General features: G+C 37.7%; 1 protein-coding gene across 4 annotated transcripts in view; it reads right to left on the bottom strand.

Moving 5' to 3' along the window:
• Positions 1–385: 385 nt before the first annotated feature.
• LOC121382654 overlaps positions 386–22,856 on the bottom strand; it is a 33,312-nt gene continuing 10,841 nt past the window's right edge. For 3 of the 4 annotated variants that reach the window (XM_041512187.1, XM_041512188.1, XM_041512185.1), the window contains 9 exons: positions 21,499–21,620; positions 20,190–20,365; positions 18,499–19,254; positions 16,579–16,720; positions 14,291–14,616; positions 11,915–13,013; positions 8,608–8,731; positions 6,927–7,145; positions 386–3,920 (listed from right to left, as the gene is read on the bottom strand). In XM_041512187.1, the coding sequence (XP_041368121.1) occupies positions 3,093–3,920; positions 6,927–7,145; positions 8,608–8,731; positions 11,915–13,013; positions 14,291–14,616; positions 16,579–16,720; positions 18,499–19,254; positions 20,190–20,364 (3,669 nt within the window). In that variant the 5' untranslated portion in view covers position 20,365; positions 21,499–21,620 and the 3' untranslated portion in view covers positions 386–3,092. The remainder of the gene's footprint in view (positions 3,921–6,926; positions 7,146–8,607; positions 8,732–11,914; positions 13,014–14,290; positions 14,617–16,578; positions 16,721–18,498; positions 19,255–20,189; positions 20,366–21,498; positions 21,621–22,856) is intronic. The other variant, XR_005959196.1, reaches the window with a different exon arrangement.

Here is a 22,856-nt window from a genome sequence, read left to right as displayed (position 1 = left end):
TCTCACTTAACAACGCAATGCTATCTCTTAATAACGCAATAACATCTCATAATAACGCAATGCTATCTCGTAATAACGCAATAATTATCTGGTTATAACGCAATGTTATCTCGTAATAACGCAATAAATATTTTTTTACTAGTGGCGTTAACGGGCTTCCGTAGATTTCCTTTAATGTGCAGAAATTCCTGAAAGTTGGTCACAAACACCTAGTAATCAATTCCAAGAACCCAGTATTTTATCACGTCAAAATGCAAATCCCTGTAATCTGTACATAATAGTTAATATTTTATAATCTAACAACTTCCCAAGTTTAAATTCATGACTATCAAACATTCATACTGATGAAAAGATCAAACATTAAAAAATAAAAACAAACAAATTGTGACGTAATGCACCAGTTCAGTGGGCCTTTATCTTCTATAAAAAGTACAATAACAAATATGTTGAAGGAATGATATTAAATTACTTAAACTTTCAAAATTCTCAAGTGCAGACACACAATGGTAAATGAAACAACAAAAACAGAAATAAATATGGTATATTTTTTAACCAAATGAAAAATGACTCGAACATCCAAGAATGTCAGCAACGCATAACTATATGTAGCCCAGGAATTAGTTGATAGTTCCTAGGTGAAGTCAAATGTCTCGTGTAATCAGCAGTCCATGTAATACTGAATTATATAACACCTTCCAGTCAAACGTATCCCTGGCTTCTTGCAGTCTATGTAATACTGAATTGTATAACACCTTCCAGTCAAACGTATCCCTGGCTTCTTGCAGTCTATGTAATACTGAATTGTATAACACCTTCCAGTCAAACGTATCCCTGGCTTCTTGCTTATTAAATGTTTTAAAGTCTGAATTAATGAATGTTCAACAACACACCAGCACAAAAATACACCTCGGCTATTGGGTGTCAGAAAAGATAAGTTTTAGAGTGCAGACTAAACTAATAAACTGACACTTTTACGCAACAGTAACGCCATACAAATTGTATGTGTGCGACGTCATTAAAGATTTGAGTTCAAACTAAAATTTATTTGAGAAAAAAAGGAAGAAAGAAGAAAAGAAAAAAGCCCACCCTCCATAATGTCATAGGCCTTAGAAGTGGGGGAGGGTGTATGGGTACTGACTTCCAACTCTGAAGATAATGAATCACCCCCCCCCCCCCCCCCCGAAAAATCGAAGTAATACATTAACTGCCGCTAACCCCATTGCTATCTTTGATTTTGATCAGGTTTATTCCAGTTTGTACACAATTAGCTGAAAAAGATGCATTTTCATATTCATATATACTCTATACAGTACTGGGTAAAACAATTTTGGCTAAAGCATTTTCAATATGGCTAATAAAAATTCCATTTGGCTAATATTTTGGCTACAGGTATTTTTGATCCAGGGTGAGCCCTGCTGTCGGTAAGGATACTAAAATCTGTGAGTTACTGTTCTTATCCTGCAATCCAGTATATACGAGTGGGGAAATCAAATTTTGTTATATGGAATTTATCTTGTGTTATTTTAATTTTAAATAATTCACTAAACGTTTAAGATTTGTTCAATCGTAAATGTAACATATATCTCGCCTTTTCACTTTGTAAAGGCGAAACAAAAATCCAACAAATCTTAATACAACAATGAATAATCTAGATGCCAATTGGTGGACAAATTTAACAGGACACGAACAACCCACATTGATTATTATGCTAATTGCCAATTAAAATTTGCAAAAACCCCCACAACAGGTAAAGCAACATAACCAAAGTGGATAATATTACAATAAATCATTGTAATCAGTTAGAAAAGGGTTCATTTCATACTTTTGAAAAGATGTAATAAACAAACAAGAATTCTGTGGAATTAAATGTCCACCATGAACTTTTCGGTGGACAGTGATAAATATCCGTAGGTGGAATTATAAACAAAGTTTCGCTGACCTAGGACTTATAGTTTATAAAAAAACCCTGATCTAATCACAGAACTTTAACATTAAAAGTGGACACCTTTATCGTTGCCGCCATCGGAAAAGTGATACCTCTATCTCATCTTTTTACTTGGCAAAGGTGAGACAAAAATGAAGACATACTAGTCAGTCAGCATAAAAATCAAATTCAGAAGAAAATTTCATTTCAAATTGTTTTAAATAATCTGTTAATAAGACATTACACGATGTAATTATTACAGCCTGTGGTGGATTAAGAGAGAAAATCTTACCAATAATAAGAACTAGAACATGCTTAGTCATACGCGGATATGTATATATCAAGGAGTAATTTTTACCTTTTACAAATTATAAGATCTGAAATTTAATATAAAACATTTAAAGTATTTCACCTATATTGCTGTAGTACAAATCTTGTAAAGATACCCTAAACACTGTCCAGTAATATGATGGACAACTCACTTAGAAACTGGACGTTTTCTGCTATACACCAACCAGTCATTATGGTTTGACGTAAGCAACTGCTCTCGCTCAATCTGTACTCGCACAACACAATTTCCATGTGGATGAAAAACTGCTCTTGTCAACTGCCTATATACTTTTTAGATATTAAATAAATCTGACAACACCTTGGAGATCTATTTTCCATTCAGACACTGAGAGCAGTCACTTACCTACAATTTCAGGAGAAAATGTTATTGCTAGTTAACAATTTACTCTAAGAACAACCCCTGTCTAGAACGACATGAACAGGTTACTGATTCCCTAGGTGTTGCTCCTGTCAGTAGCAGCAAACGTAGAGGTACAACAACCCCTGTCTAGAACGACATGAACAGGTTACTGATTCCTAAGTGTTGCTCCCGTCAGTAGCAGCATACTTAGAGGCACAACAACATCTGTCTAGAACGACATGAACAGGTTACTGATTCCGTAGGTGTTGCTCCCGTCAGTAGCAGCAAACGTAGAGGCACAACAATCCCTATCTAGAACGACATGAACAGGTTACTGATTCCAAAGTGTTTCTTCCGTCAGTAGCAGCATACTTAGAGGCACAACAACCCCTGTCTAGAACCACATGAACAGGTTACTGATTCCGTAGGTGTTGCTTCCGTCAGTAGCAGCACACTTAGAGGCACAACAACCCCTGTCTAGAACGACATGAACAGGTTACTGATTCCGTAGGTGTTGCTCCCGTCAGGCGTTGCATATGTTGACGCACTAGACGAGTACACGAGGGGCAGTGACTGGAAGGACGTTGCGGCCGTGTGGTACGATGACGACGTCTGGTTGTACGTGCCACTCGTGTCCAACTCGTCGGCCACACCACTACTGTACCCGTAGTTGTACTGCTGGTCTACAGACGCCGTTGTCGTCGTCGCCACCGCCTCTATGGGAGACTTATTCTTCGTAATCGGGGTGCCGACCATACTATCCAACACACCACCTTTCACAAACGCCCCCGACATCGAGTTGGCCTTCTGGGCGAAGAACGGCTGTTGTTGGACGTGCGTCATCTTGGGAGTGCTGGTGTTGAAGGACGCGTTCGCTACGGGATTGCTGGGGGGGCTGCTGCGCTTGGGGTTTGGGTTTGGGTTCGGGTTCGGGTTTCCGCCGGGCATCGCCTGGTACGTCTGGAACTGCTTCCATGCGTCAATCTTCTGCTTGGAGATCTGCTCCTGGTCGAGGATGAAGGCACGGGCCTCGTTGTGTTTGGGCAGCTCGTACCGGTTGACGAGAATGAACTTGCCGCTGGTGCCGCTGTGTGTCTGCAGGTGCCGGACCATGTCCTGCGGGGTCCACGTCTTGAAGACCGCCGTGTATGACTGGTCGCGGAACTGGCGCGAGATGTACTTGAGCCCGTGCTCGCGACACATCAGAGTTATCTTCTTCCGCTCACCCAGCGGGAAGCCCGGTCCAAACAGCAGGTCCTCCAGTGTCTCGATCTTTGGGTACTGCGAGACGATGTTGGTAAGAACCTGTTGTAATGAAGTGTAGAGGAATACTCTTAAAGAACCTTCTATTTTCATTATACATGTAACTACATCTATATAGAAACGATGTCAACAACTTTAACTATTCTGGAAGGGCATTTCTTGAAATGTTTTTTTTTTATACATATAATCAACTACAAAAGTGGGGGACAGTATTTCCAAACTAAAATTTGCACCTTTTTTAAGAAGACTGTAGTTGACTATATAGTCCATGGGCCAGAAACCGAAACCCTCCCCCTAGGGATTTTTGGAGACAAGTATTTTCATATACCTCATTATATATGAATTTAATATCTGCTTGTCTGCAGCAAAAATGTTGGTGGATTAAAAAAATATCGCCATTTGAATGGGGGTACCGTTGCATATTTTGTGTCCCAAAAACACTATATTGAAAAATTAAATATAGTGATAAAGTTGTCATCCATATAAATTTTTAACAGATATAAGGCCAAAATGAATGATATTCATCCTATACTAGATGTTAATAGTAACAAACCAAATAACAATGCAATATGTGATATGAATAATGATATACTCATCGGTAAAAGTTAAGCAATGCCTGAAATGCATTATTTTCTATATTTACACATATTTTGGGCTGCTTTAACCTTTTACTATTAAAAATTGCACTGTATTTAATATATTGCGGCAGCATTATTCAAATATGGTTCAGTATATCTGCCTATACTATACTCAACAAAATTAATTAAGGTCCAATAGATATTTTAGCATTTTTCTTTAAATATGGGGGAAAATACAACTTCTTCTGTTGAAAGTTGTCAGCTTGTGGCATGTTCTTGAACTTAATGACTTAAATAACAATTTTGAGGGAACACAATAACAAAAAACATTCTGAACAAATGTGTAACAAATACTTGCCTAATGATCATTTCAACATTTTTCATAAGTATGTGAAATACCCAGTGTTTTTTGCATGTATAACCAGTAAAAGTTTACTGAAACAATGTATAGAAGCCATATATATGACCAAAACATGCTAAAATTATATGACAGTAACAAAGAATTATATTATAATATAAGAAAGTTTACTAGCCCTTAATTAATTTTGTTGAGTATACATGTATGTGCATCAATATTATGAATATGTCCCTCTTTATTAAACACTGGTGTTAAAAATTTAAAGCATCAGTTTTGTGTACCTACCATAATTTCTTTTGCATTACATATACAAGTCATCTATCTCACAAAAGTTCATCTTATACTAGTCTGTGTTTGTAATATTTTTAGATTTGCCTTTATATTTACATTGTGCTTAACTTATGCTCAGGTGTATATAATTAGTTTCTACATTAAATATTGTCTAGGAAAGTTTTGACTTCCTTTCATATTCCTTTGCATTTTCATGCAATTAAAATATGTCTGTCATGTTCACAATTTCTGGTATTCTCCTTCTCCAGACTCTGCTCTGGTTCCTCCATCAGTATGTCCATCAGCGCTCATAGTATAATATCACTATTTCACCTCTAGTGTTCCTTCTAAAATTTCTCAACCATATGACAATTTGGTTGAGGAATAGCTTGGACTGCCTGGCATGACTGATACCAAATGACAACTTGGCAAATTGTTCTCTTTATGTATATTGTCAAAGCATTCTCAGTGAATACATACATGTAGAGTAGAGTGGAGAAGGCTGATTTACACTCTACTGTAGTTCAATATTATCATCCTTGGTTTGGCAACAAACATTTCCAGATATTTCTCAAGTCATGATGTTTTTGTATGTTATTCGCACCTGCACTCCCATAGAGAAGGTATATGAAATGATCTGCTTCTTAAATATATGAACATCAATTTTTGCTGAACTTCATGAGCTAACAACATTTCAAGGAAGTCTTGGTGTTGCTTGAGAATATTCAAAACCTCCAGTTTTCCATTCTGCATAAAAGCACTGTTGGTATCATAGCCAGTAATGGCAAGCACAGATGGAATCCCTAGTTGGTGTCTTCCCTGCATCCTTAATGATACTGTGCACATCTATAAGATGCCTCTTGTTGCCAAGTTGAGTGTATAACAAATTTCGTATCTGGGATGGTGAACTGGCAGCAATGTACAGACATTGAAGTATCATTTATTGTTTTATCTACCAAAGGGTGTTAACAGTTAACAACTGAAGCTGTGAGTTGTGATTCTAATACAGGTGAGGTGGGTAGTGCCTAATCCCCCCTATAGACTCTGTACCAGGCACAATTGCTTGATGTAGGATAACAGAATATTGATTTACAGTCAGTAACTTTATAACAATTACAGTGAGCTGTTTTTATCCACTTTTTTTTTTGAGCTGTCAACGGTCGTTTGCGAAATGTACACGTCGTGAACATGCGCTAAGGTATACATTTGCGAAAAAAACACGTCGCAATATTAATACGGTTTACAGTACTCATCTTGAAAAATCCCGGGGGGGGGGGGGGGGGGGGGGGGGGGGGGGGTGTTATAGTGGGCCCATGGTCTAATATGTAAACTGTGAGAATGATCATTCTATTTATAATTAGATTTCCGTTATATTTATTACAGCATAACGTCATCCCATTGGTCCAGACGTAGCAACGGGAGTTTGTTCATTTCTCCACGAACATAAAAATTACGTCATCACGGAACATCATATCTGATGATGTCATTTTATGTGGGCAAGTTGTCTTATTGAACATTATTGTTTATGGACCAAAAATAATTTGAAATAAAGCATGAACTTATAGTGATATTATTAGCAAATATGATTCAAATTTAATTATAAGTATTGTCCGTCACTTCTTTTACGTTCGTCTAGGTATGAAAAAAACCCCAAATCATCTTCAAACTTATGTGAGAACGGCTTCGTCGATTCACACAGTTTGCGGATGACTTTTTTTGTTCATACCCCAATGGACGTAAAAGAAATAATAGACAAACCTTAACTGTGTTAAAAGATTCAACAGTTAAAGGTGATCCGAGAAACTTAACTAAATTTCAACCGAAAATAACTGTTCCAGTTACCTGTAAAATCCACTTATTAACAGGTTCGCAGAGTGAGTCTCTCAGTTCGACTCTATGTATGTCATTGATGTCCATGGGCGTCTCTGGTACGGACTCTGTACAATCGACCCACTCATCGAGGTCATCGCCAAGGCAACCACTGACTTGCTTCAGTCGCTGAGCCTGAACCTTGATTGACTCATAGGAGTTCCAGTATTGAGTCTCGTTTCTCTGAAGAGACTGTAACACAACCACACAGTCCAGTTATTATTAAATACGAGTTCCAGTACTGAGTCTCGTTTCTCTGAAGAGGCTGTAACACAACTACAGTACAGTTAATATACTGATGGAAAGAAATAAAGGATCACACAACAAGAAATAATGACTGCATCAAAAATCAATTCATATTGTAAGAAGTTGACTGCTAACATATAGGCAGCTCATTCAACACTACAGACATTCAATCCCACATTACAACTTGGTATGAAATGCAGACATTACTATGCTAGTTGTGAATTACATTTGGTCTACAATTCCATGCGTTCCCTTATTTCTTTCCATCAGTATATTACAGTTATTTGTGTCAAGACATTAGAAAATGGATGGGTAAAACTACAGTAACTAATTTCTTTAAAAAACGAGGTGACAATATTTCAAAATCTTAGGTAACTGGAAGTTACACATGTAGTTCCCATAATTTTTACCTAGATATTTAATTTTTTGGTTACATGAAATTATATTTGTGTAACAGTTGTGTTACCAAATCCTAACACACTTATATAAATACAAACCTTCAGCCATCAGATATTAAAGTAGGTTACAAAAAACTAATTCAAAAATTCTAATATTGGTGCTTGGATAGTCAGATTAGCCTCAGGCCTAAAAAAGCAAAACTAAGGGTGTTTCCGGTTTCCCGACCTACCTTAATTTTATGTAGTGACCCTGAAATGTTTTGAAGTAAAAAAAAATTTAATTAAAAAAGAAGAAAAAAGTCATGAGCCCTGATTGTTTGGCAATCAGCAAACTAGATTCGGAATATGGTTTTGTCGGGTTTGCTTCAATTTAAAAAAAAAGAAAAAGTTCCTACCTACCTACCCTATTTTTGTTCAAAGATGAAACTTGAAAAATATATTTTTTATTTTTTAGGCCTTATGGTTAGGGCTGTACTTGTAAAGTTTGGATGTAGAATATGGAAAATATTTGACAAACAACAGAAAATCCAGAAACACTGCACTAAAAACTTTCACCTCTGAGCCAACAACACATTTTTGTGTAAAAGAACATTTGAAACACTGTGCAAATAGATGACAGAGCATGCTGTCAAAATTAAGCTTTAATGATTTTGCATTGTTACATTATTGTAATAATAATAATAGTGAATTAATTATATAATATAGCACAAGTAAGCTACAACGAATAACAAATTTTGTATCGAAGTGGTAAGGATTTAATATAGCTCCGATTCTGTCAATAACATTGATATCAATTATATTGTGAAAAAGAAAATACACTGGGGTTTTTTCAAACTAACTTCATACTCATCTTATGCAAGAACAAAACATATTTTAAAATACACATCTGAATCTAAACCATTGAACTGAATTCTAATTCCCCATTTGCAACCATACCAAATTTCAAACCATAGCACATTAAATTAAATTAGAGTAAATGTGATGAGAAGACATGACATGTTAACTCTTACCCTAATTACAGGCTGCGTCTCGTAGAGTCGAAACAGCGAGTCCATGGCGGCTAGGTTGCGAGCATTCTGCTTGGCCGAAGCCGACGCATCTCCAATGTCCTGGCCTTGAAGCCTCATGGAGCACCTGACACAATAACAGTATCAAACAAGTTAACATAGGCGTACCGGCTCCCATTTTTTTTTGGGGGGGGGGGGGGGGGGGGGGGGGGGGGCGCACAGGCTGTGTTTTCCCCAAATTAAAAAAAAATGTCTGAATCTGGATAACAACATTTATTCATATTAACAGTACTGCCAAACAAGGTTGCAAACAAATCACTATGCATTTTTACATGGATAAAAGCTAATTCTGAATGTAGAATGATGGAGATACATGGTAAGCACACTTCACCCCAAATATCTCTATAATATTTACCCGAATTTGATGTTTTTCTCCAGCAGTTGCCCCCATCTACCTGTCTTGTACGCTTATGCAAGTTAATCTGCTATCCAGAAACACCTTAAAATACTTAAACAAATTTATCACTAACAATTCAATGGTTGAGATTTACCTAAAAAGGAAATATAACGTATTCTTTAAAAATATTTTTGAACCCCCCACCCCCACCCCCCCCCCCCCCCCAGCATTAGTAGCAGATGATTCAATAATCTAATTACAACAATTAATTAATGATTATAAGCAGTTTGTGTGACAGTTTATTTTCCTCCAATGTTCCACATGAGTTGAAAATGGCTTTATTGTGCTGACATTGTATGTTATCAGATAAGTATTTTCATCTCAACATATTCCTCTCAAATCCACATTCAGATAAATTATTAGTATGGACTGTCAAAGCCATATTTGAAAGTCTAATTTGTCTTACATATCATTTGCATGACCATGCATTCATGCTGTTTGTCCATTAGTGATAATCAACAGCATGTGATTCTGAACACATTTCTATTATTATTACCCATATGGTTACAAATATCTTGGTACATATAGAATGCCAAGTGGGACGTAACACTTTTTATTACCCATATGGTTACAAATATCTTGGTACATATCAAAGTGGTATGTTCCACTAGAATGCCAAGTGGGACGTATCACTTTTTATTACCCATATGCAGGGGACAATATTTCGAAATCCAAGGGAACCGGAAGTCGGTTCACGTGATTTTTACCTAGGTAACCAATTGTTCGGTTACGTGAATTATATTTGCGTAACCCATGGCTTACATGACCAGTTACTTCAAAATTATGTTTAAAATTATATTTTAAATACATAGTTTTTAGCTCAAACATAAAGTTAAAACAAAATACAAAAGAAAACATTTTACCAAAATATTTATTTAATGCTTGCTTAAAGTTAACAATATTGTAAAAGAACTGAATATGAGCCCCAGTACTGAAACAAAATACAGGGGCGTAGCCAGAAATGTTTTTAGCATTACGCACGCCGAAGGCGTGCCCAAGCGGGGGAGATTTGGGGGGCCCTCCAAGACGCCTGTAGATGCATTCTGAGCCTTTTCTGAGGCATTTTTTTTGTATCTGATTTTTCGAGTCAATTTTAAAAGGATATTTTATAGAACAATTACAGACAGCCTCGACCTATTCCCGGATTTTTTTTTTTTGCATTTCGCACATGCGTAATGTGCGTTACGCCTTTGAAATAGATACATAATCATTTGGAGGGATTCTTTTTTTTTTCGTTTTGCGGTGGTTACGCTACTTTCATTTTATCGATGGTACTTCTATACTACAGTGACGTTCCAAATGTTTGTGTTTTTAAAGCTCATTATGCGATGTTAGTATTTTTCTATTTTTCTGACACTTTTGGATTCCTGTTTACGTTAAAACTGTTTTTAACATATGCAAAATTATAGCCAATCCAATATTATGTCTACATATATTCCTTTAGAGATAAAATAGCAGCAGATAATTTAGCCGTCCCAAGCAGTCCGAGCACATTTCTTTAAAAGTTTTTTAAAAGTTTAGACTGGCCGCAAGTTACAACTGTTGCAAAATAACGTTGTTTACTGGTTTGCTGCGCATCAAATATTTAAAAATCAGTCTAAAACATTTGTCGGAATACTAGGAGTAGGCTATGTCTGCGTGAATAAATTTGCTGTAATCATGAAGTTTGCAAGTTTTAATTTCTGAACGTTTACAGGTCATGACGTAACCAATTTGCAGTTCGCGTAAATTTAATTTTGCGTAACCGACACGCGAACAGAACAGCGGTTCGCGTGAAATATTGTGCCCTGCATATATTTACAAACATCTTGGTACATATCAAAGTGATATGTCCCACTAGAATGCCAAGTGGGACGTAACACTTTTGACATCATCAATTAGTGCACTACAACCTTACAGGAACGTAAATGAGATGAGTGATATAAATTAAGATCGATTATGGGTAATAAATAGGATATTAAACTCGCTACCATTTCGTATCATATTTATGTCCCTTGTGAAATAATTTTCATTGTCACTCACTAAAGCTCATGACAATTGAAAATTATTTCACTCGAAATATAAACATGATACGAAATGGAAGCTTGTTTAATATCCTATAATTATTATCCAGATAGTTCAAGATATACAGGGAAATATAACCAGTATGACACACGTGCGTCATACTTTCATGTGCATAACAAATGATGTAATTTTGGGAAGTGACGTCCAGGCCTTTGAATTTCATGGAAATGATTGTTTCCGGTAGTGTCGGTAAAATCACGAAACCGAAATTTTGTTTCCCATAATTATTATATCAAGTACGACTATTCAACAAACAAAAAAATATATCTAATTATTTTAGAAAAACAGTCTCCGATGGGTTCCCATGATCACAAGGCACAGAACTGAAAAAGTGTTTCGCATGAAATCTGAAATCCTATAGCTTGGACGTCATAACATAATACGGCTTGTCCAGTCTTAGCTCTGTGTAATCACTTACCAAAATGACGTCGATTTTTAGTCGTCTCCTACTAGTTATGTTTAAAATATTATGACATGGTCCTAGCTTGTTATTCATAAAAATAATATTATGGATAATAAATAAATTATTACACTCACGTGTGAATCATACTGATTTTACGAAACTCAAAAAACGCAATTCAACAATCCCGATACTCGATTCGTAAAATCAGCACAATACACAAGCTCGTATAATCTCTATTTATGACATTTACTGGCTCTCAACTCTGAAGATTATACACTGACCCTGACTCCATTAAAGATATATTAATTTATACAGCCACTCCCACCCTAAACTCTAGCCGCCAAGATCACCTACGATACATGAAGTGAATTGCCATGTATACGTACTTAAAGAGGTTTTGGTTGGGCGAGATGTTCCACTCTAGGAGCATCCCGTTCTGAGTGGCGCTCTGACTGAGGATCATGAAGGCATTCTTCGTGCGGTCCTTGGACCAGTCGTAATGCTCCATGATGACGAAATCGGAAACCCCATATGTCGTCAGGCTTGGTTCGATCCCCAGCCTCTTCAGCTTGGTGATGTTCGAATCCCCCCACCGGCTCTGGCCCTTGACGCTGACCTCCATGATGTCTGGCAAACACATCTCTTCCTTCGTCAGCCGTCTTGCGTCCTTGATGATCCCCTCGGGTGTCTTACCAACAATAACCTTGCAGGCGTTAGAGTAGGCGGACTGCTGAGCTGTTTTCCTCTTGTCTCCTTCACCCGAAGCTATCAAGATACTGTCCAAGTACAACTCGCAGACAAGACAGATATTCCATTTCTTGGAGTCCCGACGGAACAGGCACGTGGGCAGCAGTTGAACAGTGTTACACGCCATGTCCATGTGCGCGACCAGATCTTCTTTATCTGTTTCCGGTTTAAGAAGAGCGGTCAGTTTCTCCAGTCGTTTGGTCGTCTTCGCCGTGTCGACGTCCCCACTCAGTTGCCCCGCGGTCTCGAAGTCGGGCGGGGCGTCGTCCAGCTCCAGCAACGACACCCCCCTGAGCACGGTCTCGAGGGGCTTGTTGAGGAGAGCGTCCACGGCTCGCTGGTACGTCTTCTCCTTGGCCAGCTTCTTCTTGTAGTCGCCCGCCCCGGCCACGATGATGTCGCCCACGTACATCCGGCCCTTGAACCACATCTGGCCAGTCTTCAGCCGCAGCATGTCCTCCTCGTAGTTGTGGCACAGGTTGCACTTGGACGACGTGAACGCCTGTGTTATCCGGCACACCGCGTTCGGAGTCACCTGGTTCGTGTACTTCAGGAAGGTGATCAGTTTGGCCAGGCCGCTCTCCAGGTTAAACAGACCCGCCTTCCGGGCAAATTTCTTCCTTCCTGCACTCGCGGCTTGATTGAGAACGTCCAGTGCTCGTTTGGCTTCCAGAGGAAAGGTGTCAGGAGTGAGGTCTTGATAAATGGATCTCAGTTCATTCCTCACAGCATCGGCACCTGCAACAATAATGACATTAAAACATAGAGAGATGAAAGAGAAAATGCCAAAACACAAGAATATAGAGGCAGGGGTATTAGTAGAAATACAAAATATCAAAACATTTCAGGAATACAGAGTAATTACATAATAATATATTGATGTTAAATATCTATTCTAATTTATCCATAGAAATATGTTATGTTGATGATGGATCCACTGAAATATTACATATACATGTGGTTTGTTTAATTACAACATTTAATTCATTAGCTATAATCATAATAATAATGTGACAAATGTATGACAATAGTTACTGCAACATATTGTTTATAGCATAAGGAAAAATGTGTTTACTATCGACAAGGGTCTGCTTACATAAACTATTTCAGAAATTACATTTGAGGGTCAGGGTGCATGTGATATTTGTATTAAATGTCCATGAGTGGTAGAAATCTTTTTAATCAAATAATGCCAAATCATGTCTTTTATTAGTGCTGTACATTTTGAAAACATGACAACTTGTTGGAATCACCCTAACAATATGAACGTAATTATGAAATTTCTTTTGTAAATTCGTACAATTTTCCAGTTTTGCTTTTCGGTATCTGACAAACATTAAAATTACCAGTTTTTATTTTTAAAAATAAAAATAAAAAACCGTTTGCAGCAATAAAACTAAATAGCTATATTATGGACCAATATAAGAGTTCAACAGTTATAATATATTTTATGCATATAATAGAATATACATTCTTCTTGGTAACAAGTCATATCAAGATTTTATTTATTTATGCCCATGTGTTTCAAATGGAAACTTTCATTGCATTTAAGAATATGAGGTTAAATGCAAATAATGTTTCAAAATTGGAATCTCCCCTGAAAAAAAAAATTATACTATATTTACTGTTAAGAAAATGGAGAATACTTTGTAACAGCACATTTTAAAAGTATTAGAATTAAAGATTTTTAATATTGTTGAAAATGTCATATTTTATTATTTTTATTACTGATTCTTCTTATACACGTATCTGTAGTCTATATTTGAATAACACTTAAATGATAATTTGAATAACACTCAAATGATACAAATTTATATGGTGTAGATTTTGTGGAGAACAAAGTGCCGTTCTCAACTTTTCTGCTCCTGATAACCTGAACGACCCTTCTCAACTTATTTTGATTCCTGTATTTATGCCCAGGGCTCAAATGTGGAAAATCCCAGTACATACATGCGTTCAATGAACACACACAATAAACTATTTGACGAGGATGAGACAGTAAGCTTTGGACCTACCAACATCATTCATGGACAAAAGGTACTGCAGTGGTTTCCGGTACAGGTGCTCTAAGGCTTTCTCGAAACACTCGGTCTTCACCTGTTTCTTGTTCACGGCCACAGACCGTGCCATGAAGAACTCATCGATGTACAACACGCCCGTAAACATCGCACGCCCGTAAAAACGCATCAGCAGCTCAACTTCAAAGTAAGCCCGGAAGCCAACTTTCGAGGCACTCAGTCCATTTTCAATAACCATGATTGGGCTGTCTTGTTCACGACGACTGCATTTTGTGTTACGTAAATAATTGACAAACAGCTTCATCCTGTCCAGTGTACTCAGTCTGAAAATGAACGAAGTGAAATGTCTCTCTAAAACTAGCTTTAACTAGGCCACTATAGTTCTATTGGTTCCTCCTAAAGGGATAAACGTCAAAACTATTTCAATATGTTTTTAAACTTTCATATTGAAAAGAAACATACATGTAATTGATTTAATGTCAAAACTATTTCATTGACAATGTGTTTTTATCTTTTTATCTTGAAAAAACACATACATGTAACTGATTTAATGTCAAAACTATTTCAATGAAAAATGTGTTTTTAAACGTTCATATTGAAAAGAAACATACAATCATGTAATTGATTTAATGTCAAAACTATTTCAAAGGCAAACCGTTTTATAAACTTTCATATTGAAAAGGAACATACAATATACATATAACGGCCCCAAAATCCCTAACCTCTTTGCATTGTTTTCATAAGCAATATTCACAGATATGACTGGAAGTAAGAAAAGAATGTTTTATTTAATGATGTGCTTAACACATTTTAACAGAGCACAACATTTCATGAGAACTGTTGTTCTGTTTGTGTCGGTGACACAACTTTAAAATCAGGTGAATGGCCAGTTGGTTACGTGGTGAACAATGAATTTCTAAAATCAAAACTACCTTATTATAAGTCAAATTGAAAATCAGGTTATTTTTTTAAATACATTTGAACCACCAATGTAGCATAGAACTGTAGTTCAAGTGTTTTACAATTAGGTAGGTCTAAATCATCGGTTACTAGAACTGTATTCACCTAACCGAACAATCGGTTACCCAAGTAAAACTCACGTGAACCAACTTTTGGTTACCTAAGATTTTGAAATATTGTCGCGTTTTAAGTAGTATAAATACTGTTAGACATTTGGTTAAGAGCATGTAGATAATGATAGAGGAAACCTGCTGCTACCATGCAATGGGATACTCTCTTTTTTATCACCAAGAAAGGATCCTTTATATGAAGCATCCCACAGACAGAGTACATACCAGTCTTTGTTATACCAGTCGTGGAGTACTGGCCGGAATGAGAAATAGTCCAATGGACCCACTGACTGCACGTCAGCGGAGTGCTGTACCACTGGGCTACGTCCCATTCGTGGCGATGTCTAGACTAGAAAATAGAGCAATCTAATCCATGCCTGTAATGAAATCTTAATCAGAATTATAACACCATGGCCTGATTTCTCACTGAGGGTAGTACTAAACTAAATGTCGTACGGCTGGATCAAAGTTCAATGTGCACCCAACGTTTGATAGAGAAGTTAACGCCACAAGTCCTGTGATTGGTGATAAATGTGTGTTGGTTGTAAAAAAACATTAGTTTCAATCTGGGCAAAAATTTTATTTCATTTAGTACCACTGTGTCGAGTAGCCTTGTGTTTGAAACATGCATGGGGTACCTGTAAAAAAAAAAAAGTACTAATATTTTGTGCGAAACTAGGATAGTTATAGATACTATCCGTTATCTCTGAAATTACCAGCTTGACCCCTAATTTTTTCTGATTCACTTTAAGGATGAGGGATGGTAGTATTAAACTGCAGGTAGGAGTTTTAGCCACATATGTTACTATTATTGTCTATGGGATTTGGTTTGATAGTATACACCCTGAGGGTTAAATCATGATCTGCAAAGGGCTAAATCATGATCTGCAATTCATGTGATTTTATTTCACTGCTCTTAATGCAAGAATGAACTGGAAAAAAAACAATGAGCACATGCATAATTGACTCATAATAAAGTGTGCTCAACATTATTTTGGTTTACACTTGCATGAACTAAAATACCCAAGTGGGCCATTTTTAAATGAATGAATGAATGTTTAACAACACCCCCAGCACAAAACTACACATCCGCTATTGTCACAAAAGGTAAGTATATGAAAATATTATTTTTACTTGAATTGGGAATCACTTGAATTGTGAATCATGGCTGAACGTTTGACGAGAAATGGGGTCTATCATAAAGATTACACTAACTTGGCGATGCTAGGATCAAGTTCTTGTTGTACGGACATCAGCTGTCCTGTAGACGGATCCCAGACAAACGAAGGACAAACTCTGTTTCGTTGTTGAAACGTTTCATCATTATCGTCATCCATAAAATCACCATAGCAATTTTCTGAAGAAAACAAATCCTAATCTGTACACAAACTGCAAGCATAACCTCCATCACAACAATTGATAACACAAAGCAGGACCTCTTGCAATAACATTACAGTTTTATTCCCTGTTACAGTTAATAGTAATCACAGGCCTATGTGTATTCTAAGAAGGTGGATAACAAAGTAAGAAATACTTTCATAGCCCTGGTGATTAGTAGCCAAAATCGTTGCCAATCCCCATGAAAAATCACTAGCAGAGATCACACAATGGAAAGAATTTTGTTTTAGCCAATTTTCAGATATATGAAGTATTTCCGTGAAATATTTTAAATAGAAGCTAAATTAAACAACATTTTTATGAATCAACTACTGAATGTTGTAGCCAATTTGTATAAATGGACAGGGCGAGCTCTGACTGGTCCATTTCCATGTGTATTCACGTAACTCGGCACAATGTGCACAATTAGCGGCCCATTCTGGGAAAGTTTCTGTGTGTATCCACGTGACTTGGGACAATGTGCACAATTAGCAGCCCATTCTGGGAAAGTTTCTGTGTGTATCCACGTGACTCGGCACAATGTGCACCATTAGCAGCCCATTCTGGGAAAGTTTCCGTGTGTATCCACGTGACTCGGGACAAAGTGCACAATTAGCGGCCCATTCTGGGAAAGTTTCCGTGTGTATCCACGTGACTCGGGACAATGTGCACAATTAGCAGTCCATTCTGGGAAAGTTTCCGTGTGTATCCACGTGACTCGGCACAATGTGCACAATTAGCAGTCCATTCTGGGAAAGTTTCCGTGTGTATCCACGTGACTCGGCACAATGTGCACAATTAGCGGCCCATTCTGGGAAGGTTTCCGTGTGTATCCACGTGACTCGGCACAATGTGCACAATTAGCAGCCCATTCTGGGAAAGTTTCCGTGTGTATCCACGTGACTCGGGACAATGTGCACAATTAGCAGCCCATTCTGGGAAGTTTCCGTGTGTATCCACGTGACACAATGTGCACAATTAGCGGCCCATTCTGGGAAAGTTTCTGTGTGTATCCACGTGACTTGGGACAATGTGCACAATTAGCAGCCCATTCTGGGAAAGTTTCTGTGTATCCACATGACTCGGCACAATGTGCACAATTAGAGCACATCTATTAATTATCAACTACATTTTTCCATGAGCAGCAAGGGCCCTTTTATATGCACTTTCCCACATAAAGGAGAGCACATACCACAGCCTTTGATAACACCACTCGTTGGGGCATGAAAAACAATCTTAATGGGTCTGGTGAGGATACTTTTATTTTTTATTCACAGATACTGTTTACAATTTAACTGCCCCAATCCAGGAGGAAAAAGAGACAGTTGGTCTACATGACCCAGGAATGGTGAATTAAATCAATATTTATATTACATTAAATAGTAGACCTTAATGAAGAATGAAACATAGTGATTCTGTGAATATTTCCTGGTGAAGATACTTGATCTTTCAACCCAAGCACGTCTACCGATTGATATAAATCCCTTTTGAAAAAAAAATCATAGGAAAAATCGGTTATTATTCCCAGGGAAGATTTCGTTTTCAAAACCTAGATTAACAATATTTCTAGTCAATTGAAAATTGATTAGCAACTACTGTTTGAAGTTTAAAAATTATGTATCAATCTCTGAAACTTGTGTAGCGAACCATGATGTGATACTGAACAAAATGCTCGTTCAATTCCCAAGCAATTTCTACTTGCTTGGTGTGAATATTAACTTCAACTGGTGAATGTTGTAGAGGTCGAACACTACTAACCTTGACCATAGTCAAACTGAGGATCCTCATTAAAGGGAAATGCTTCTTGTTCAGCTCCATTGTAGTTGAAACCTCGGTTGAAACCAAAGCGTTGGCCATTCAAACCCGCATTTGCAAATTCCCACTGATTTTGCATGTCACCTCCAAATTCTGCTCCTTGAGTATCACCCCCAAATCCTCCCCTTCCACCATGTCCTCTTTTATAGCCGCCACCTCCAAATCCCCTCTTACTGCAACAACCTCCAAATCCTCCCGCTTGATTGCCACCACCTCCAAATCCTCCCCCTTGATTGCCACCTCCAAATCCTCCCCCTCGATTGCCACCACCTCCAAATCCTCCCCCTCGATTGCTACCTCTTGCAAATCCTCCCCCTTGATTGCCACCTCTTGCAAATCCTTCCCCTTGATTGCCACCTCTTGCAAATCCTCCCCCTTGATTGCCACATCTTACAAATCCTCCCCCTTGATTGCCACCACCTCCAAATCCTCCCCCTTGATTGCCACCACCTCCAAATCCTCCCCATTGATTGCCACCACCTCCAAACCCTCCCCCTTGATTGCCACCTCTACCAAATCCTGCCATATGATTGCCACGTATCCCCCGTCTCTGTCCTCTTTGAAACCCCCCTCCAAATTGACCTCTCTGAGCACCACCCTGCCGAGCTTGTCCTCCACCCCGGCCTCTTTTCTGGCCATTGTTGCCTTGGTTTTGATTAGATTTCTCATTCTGCTGTTGGTTACCAGATTCAAATTTGCCTTTAAAAAACCCAAAAGGAAACTAAAAGTTGTTGTATCAACATTTAAAAACCATAAAACCTTTTTTGAACTCAGGGATTTATCCCCAATATTTCACCATGGTCCGATGTCTGATGGGATTGAAAAACTTAGTGCAAGTAAATCATACTTGGGATATGTTTACAGGCCAATGAATGATGCAGTACACCACTGTTAAATTAATTTATTAGAACAGACATATCTATATCTATATACATTATATCTCTCTATATATATATATATTTTTTTTTTTTTAGTACAGAAATTGGGAATGTTTCTTTAGGGAAAAGGCCCCATGTTTGGACCCACAGAACGTCTGGATAAATTCATTCCAAATACACAGTTTGTCTACATCCCCAAAAGTCCTAAAATCATTTAATATTCTCTGTTTTAACTCAAAGTGTGATCAAAGTAATACAAGAAAAACAAAAATGAACTCTAAGCACGTGCTAAAAAAATTCTAACTTTATTTTACACACTGTAAACAATATTTGTAAAAGAAATTCTAACTTTAACTACACACTATAAATGTGTATGGGTAAGACTTTTAAAAATCATTTTAGTCTAGATTTTTAAACATTTTAAAAGCACAAGGCCTGGTAATGGATACTGAAGCCTGGCTGGCTATATATACTTAATTCTAATGAATTCTTTTGGCTTTAACAGAAGCAACAATATACTATGGAAGAGAATTGAAAAAATAAGACATTTCATAACTTATAATAATGTAAAGCTACTTTAAATTTTTTAACAGAATTCATATTTTTCAAAACTGAAATTCCTAACAGTTGAATTAACTAACAACATAGTACACATCTTAACTGACCCAAATGATAAAAGAAAACAAAATCACTGTTCACGGCACAAATACCATAGTATCGTCAACAAACAGATTCTGGGTTATCACGAAAACTAACTTTTCTTTTGAATCTTCTTGCTGTATCCTGGTCTGTCATCATCCTCAGTGCCACCTCCTTTTCCGAAGTGTAGAATCCACGAAGGTCCTTCAAACTCGGGATCAGCGACCCATTCATCTTCCTCCTGACCTCCATCTGACTTGTCAGCCTTTCTCTTCCCACCACTTGCCTGCATCCTACAATTACACACTTTTACTTTTCTTCATACCTCAAACCCAACTGAAATTATTTACACAAAAAAACATTTTTGTAGGAAGATGGGATGGACTATATTTTAGCTGCATCTGCAGTTAAGACCTAAAAAAATATATGTGTGTTTCCGGTTTCCCGACCTACCCTAATTTTATGTAGTGATTGAAAGTTTTTGAAGAAAAAAAATCACGATTCCCAATTTTTTGCAACCAGCAAACTAGATTCAGAACACCTCGGCCTATTATGGTTATGTATTTATAAAACATTTAAGTGAATATGTGAGTAAAAATTATAAACTTGTACCCGCTCAACATGGTTTTTGTCAAAAATTAATCCAGTAAGTTAAGGTTAAGAAATCCATGAAAGGATTTGAAAGTTATAAGCAATAATTATAAACCTATTAAAGTTCAAAATGACCTTGACCTAACATTGTGGCCAGATGCATGGATCCCAAGAGGTGTGCCGCTGAATGACTTGTTTACTGAACACTTCAACCAAATGACATCCAAGTCCTAAATGACCATGACCTTGCCCTGGGGTCATACTGCACTAGTATACTGGCAAACATCTACACCAAATATTAAAGCCATCCACTAAAGGATTTAAGTATTAAGGACAATGTTTAAACAAACCGAACATTAATTTTTAAATGACTGTAACCTTGTCATTGGGTTACATTCATGAGGGCTTGAGGTGTACACTGTGATTTGGTTAAATGCAATCAGAAAAACTTTAATTTAACAAACAAAATTCTTATGAACCTTGACCATGACCAGGGGTAACATTGATGGGCATGCAGGTAAACAGTCGAAACACTATCACTTGGTGAATAGCCATGCCAAACATGAATATTATCCATTAAAAAAAAGATTTAAGAGTTAAAGGCAAGTAGAGAAACCATGCTTAACTAAATAAAATTCTGCAAAATTAATGAATCACAAAATACTCCTAACATACACCAGAATAATGTCTGTAAACACAGTCCAAAGCAGACATAGAAATGTAGTGATATATGAACTTTAAACCTATCGTTAACCAAATGCCGACGTCTGATGGCTGAACAGAAATTGTAATTCTGTTGACTCTCACGCCAAAACTGATTGCTACATGTCCTTACCTGAATCAGTAGTATCCTTTCCTGTAGAGAGGCAGGAATAAACTCAATAGAACGGTCAGCAGGATCATCAATTAAACCATGCAGATCAGACCCCGCCAGTACAACTTCACTGCTATACACCTCTGACAACATAAAACAAAACACTGTGAGAATATCACTAACAGCAGTCGTTAACTACACACAATGTACTTAAACATCACCGACAGCTGTCACAAGCATTAAGACACACACACACACACACACACCCAAACACAAAACCCTGACAGAAGTGATTTAAAAAAACATTAAAGAAACTCTACTGAGTAAAGAAACTCTACTCTACTGAGTAAAGAAACTCTACTGAGTAAAGAAACTCTACAGAGGCAACTTCTCAAGGAGTAATTTAGCAAACAGATCTTTGCTTTATGTTCTTTCTCATCAACACTATAGAAAGAAATGTTTCTTTTGCTTAACAACACCACTAGAGCACACCGATTTATTAATCATCTGCTATTGGTAATTGTGACATATAGTCTTAGAGAGGAAACCGCAACATTTTTGCATTAGTACCAAGGGATCTTTTATATGCATCATCCCACAGTCAGGATAGCACATGGCCGTTGATAAACCAGTTGTGGTGCACTGGCTGGAATGAGAAATAACCCAATGGGCCCTCTGATGGGGATTGATCCCAGACCGACCTCGCATCAAGCGAGCACTTTACCACTGGGCTACATCCCGCCCCTCTATATAAACACACGTGGTCTGTGATGCTCCGCAAGTGAAGTACTGGATAATGTGAAGTTAGCTCATTGAGTCCATAGATGGGCATTGATTCCCGATCTCCACGTAATGGGCTACTCTTTCCGATTAATCGGCCTCGGTGGCGTCGTGGCAGGCCATCGGTCTACAGGCTGGTAGGTACTGGGTTCGGATCCCAGTCGAGGCATGGGATTTTTAATCGAGATACCGACTCCAAACCCTGAGTGAGTGCTCCGCAAGGCTCAATGGGTAGGTGTAAACCACTTGCACCAACCAGTGGAGTGCTTCTTTGAAAACTATTTAAAAGTTGCTAATTTAAACAACATTTTTATTAGCCAACTACTAAATGTTGTAGCCACTTATGCAGAGTTAGCAGTGGGCTAATCTGGCTATGAGTTAGCAGTGGGCTAATTTGGCTATGAGTTAGCAGTAGGCTAATTTGGCTATGAGTTGGCAGTAGGCTAATTTGGCTATGGGCAGGGTGAGATATGCTTCTATTGCTATAGATAGAAAATGGTTCAAATTAACAAGATACCCATTATGGACATTTATCACCAAAATCCAACCCGACGAGTTGACATCAGCCCCCAACCAGTGTAGGTGGACGACAAGACACA

This window comes from Gigantopelta aegis, chromosome 10 (assembly GCF_016097555.1).
Source record: "Gigantopelta aegis isolate Gae_Host chromosome 10, Gae_host_genome, whole genome shotgun sequence".
Classification (NCBI taxonomy): Eukaryota; Metazoa; Mollusca; class Gastropoda; order Neomphalida; family Peltospiridae; genus Gigantopelta; species Gigantopelta aegis.
Note: the sequence above shows the minus strand (reverse complement) of the source record. Positions and strands in the feature narration are given on the sequence as shown.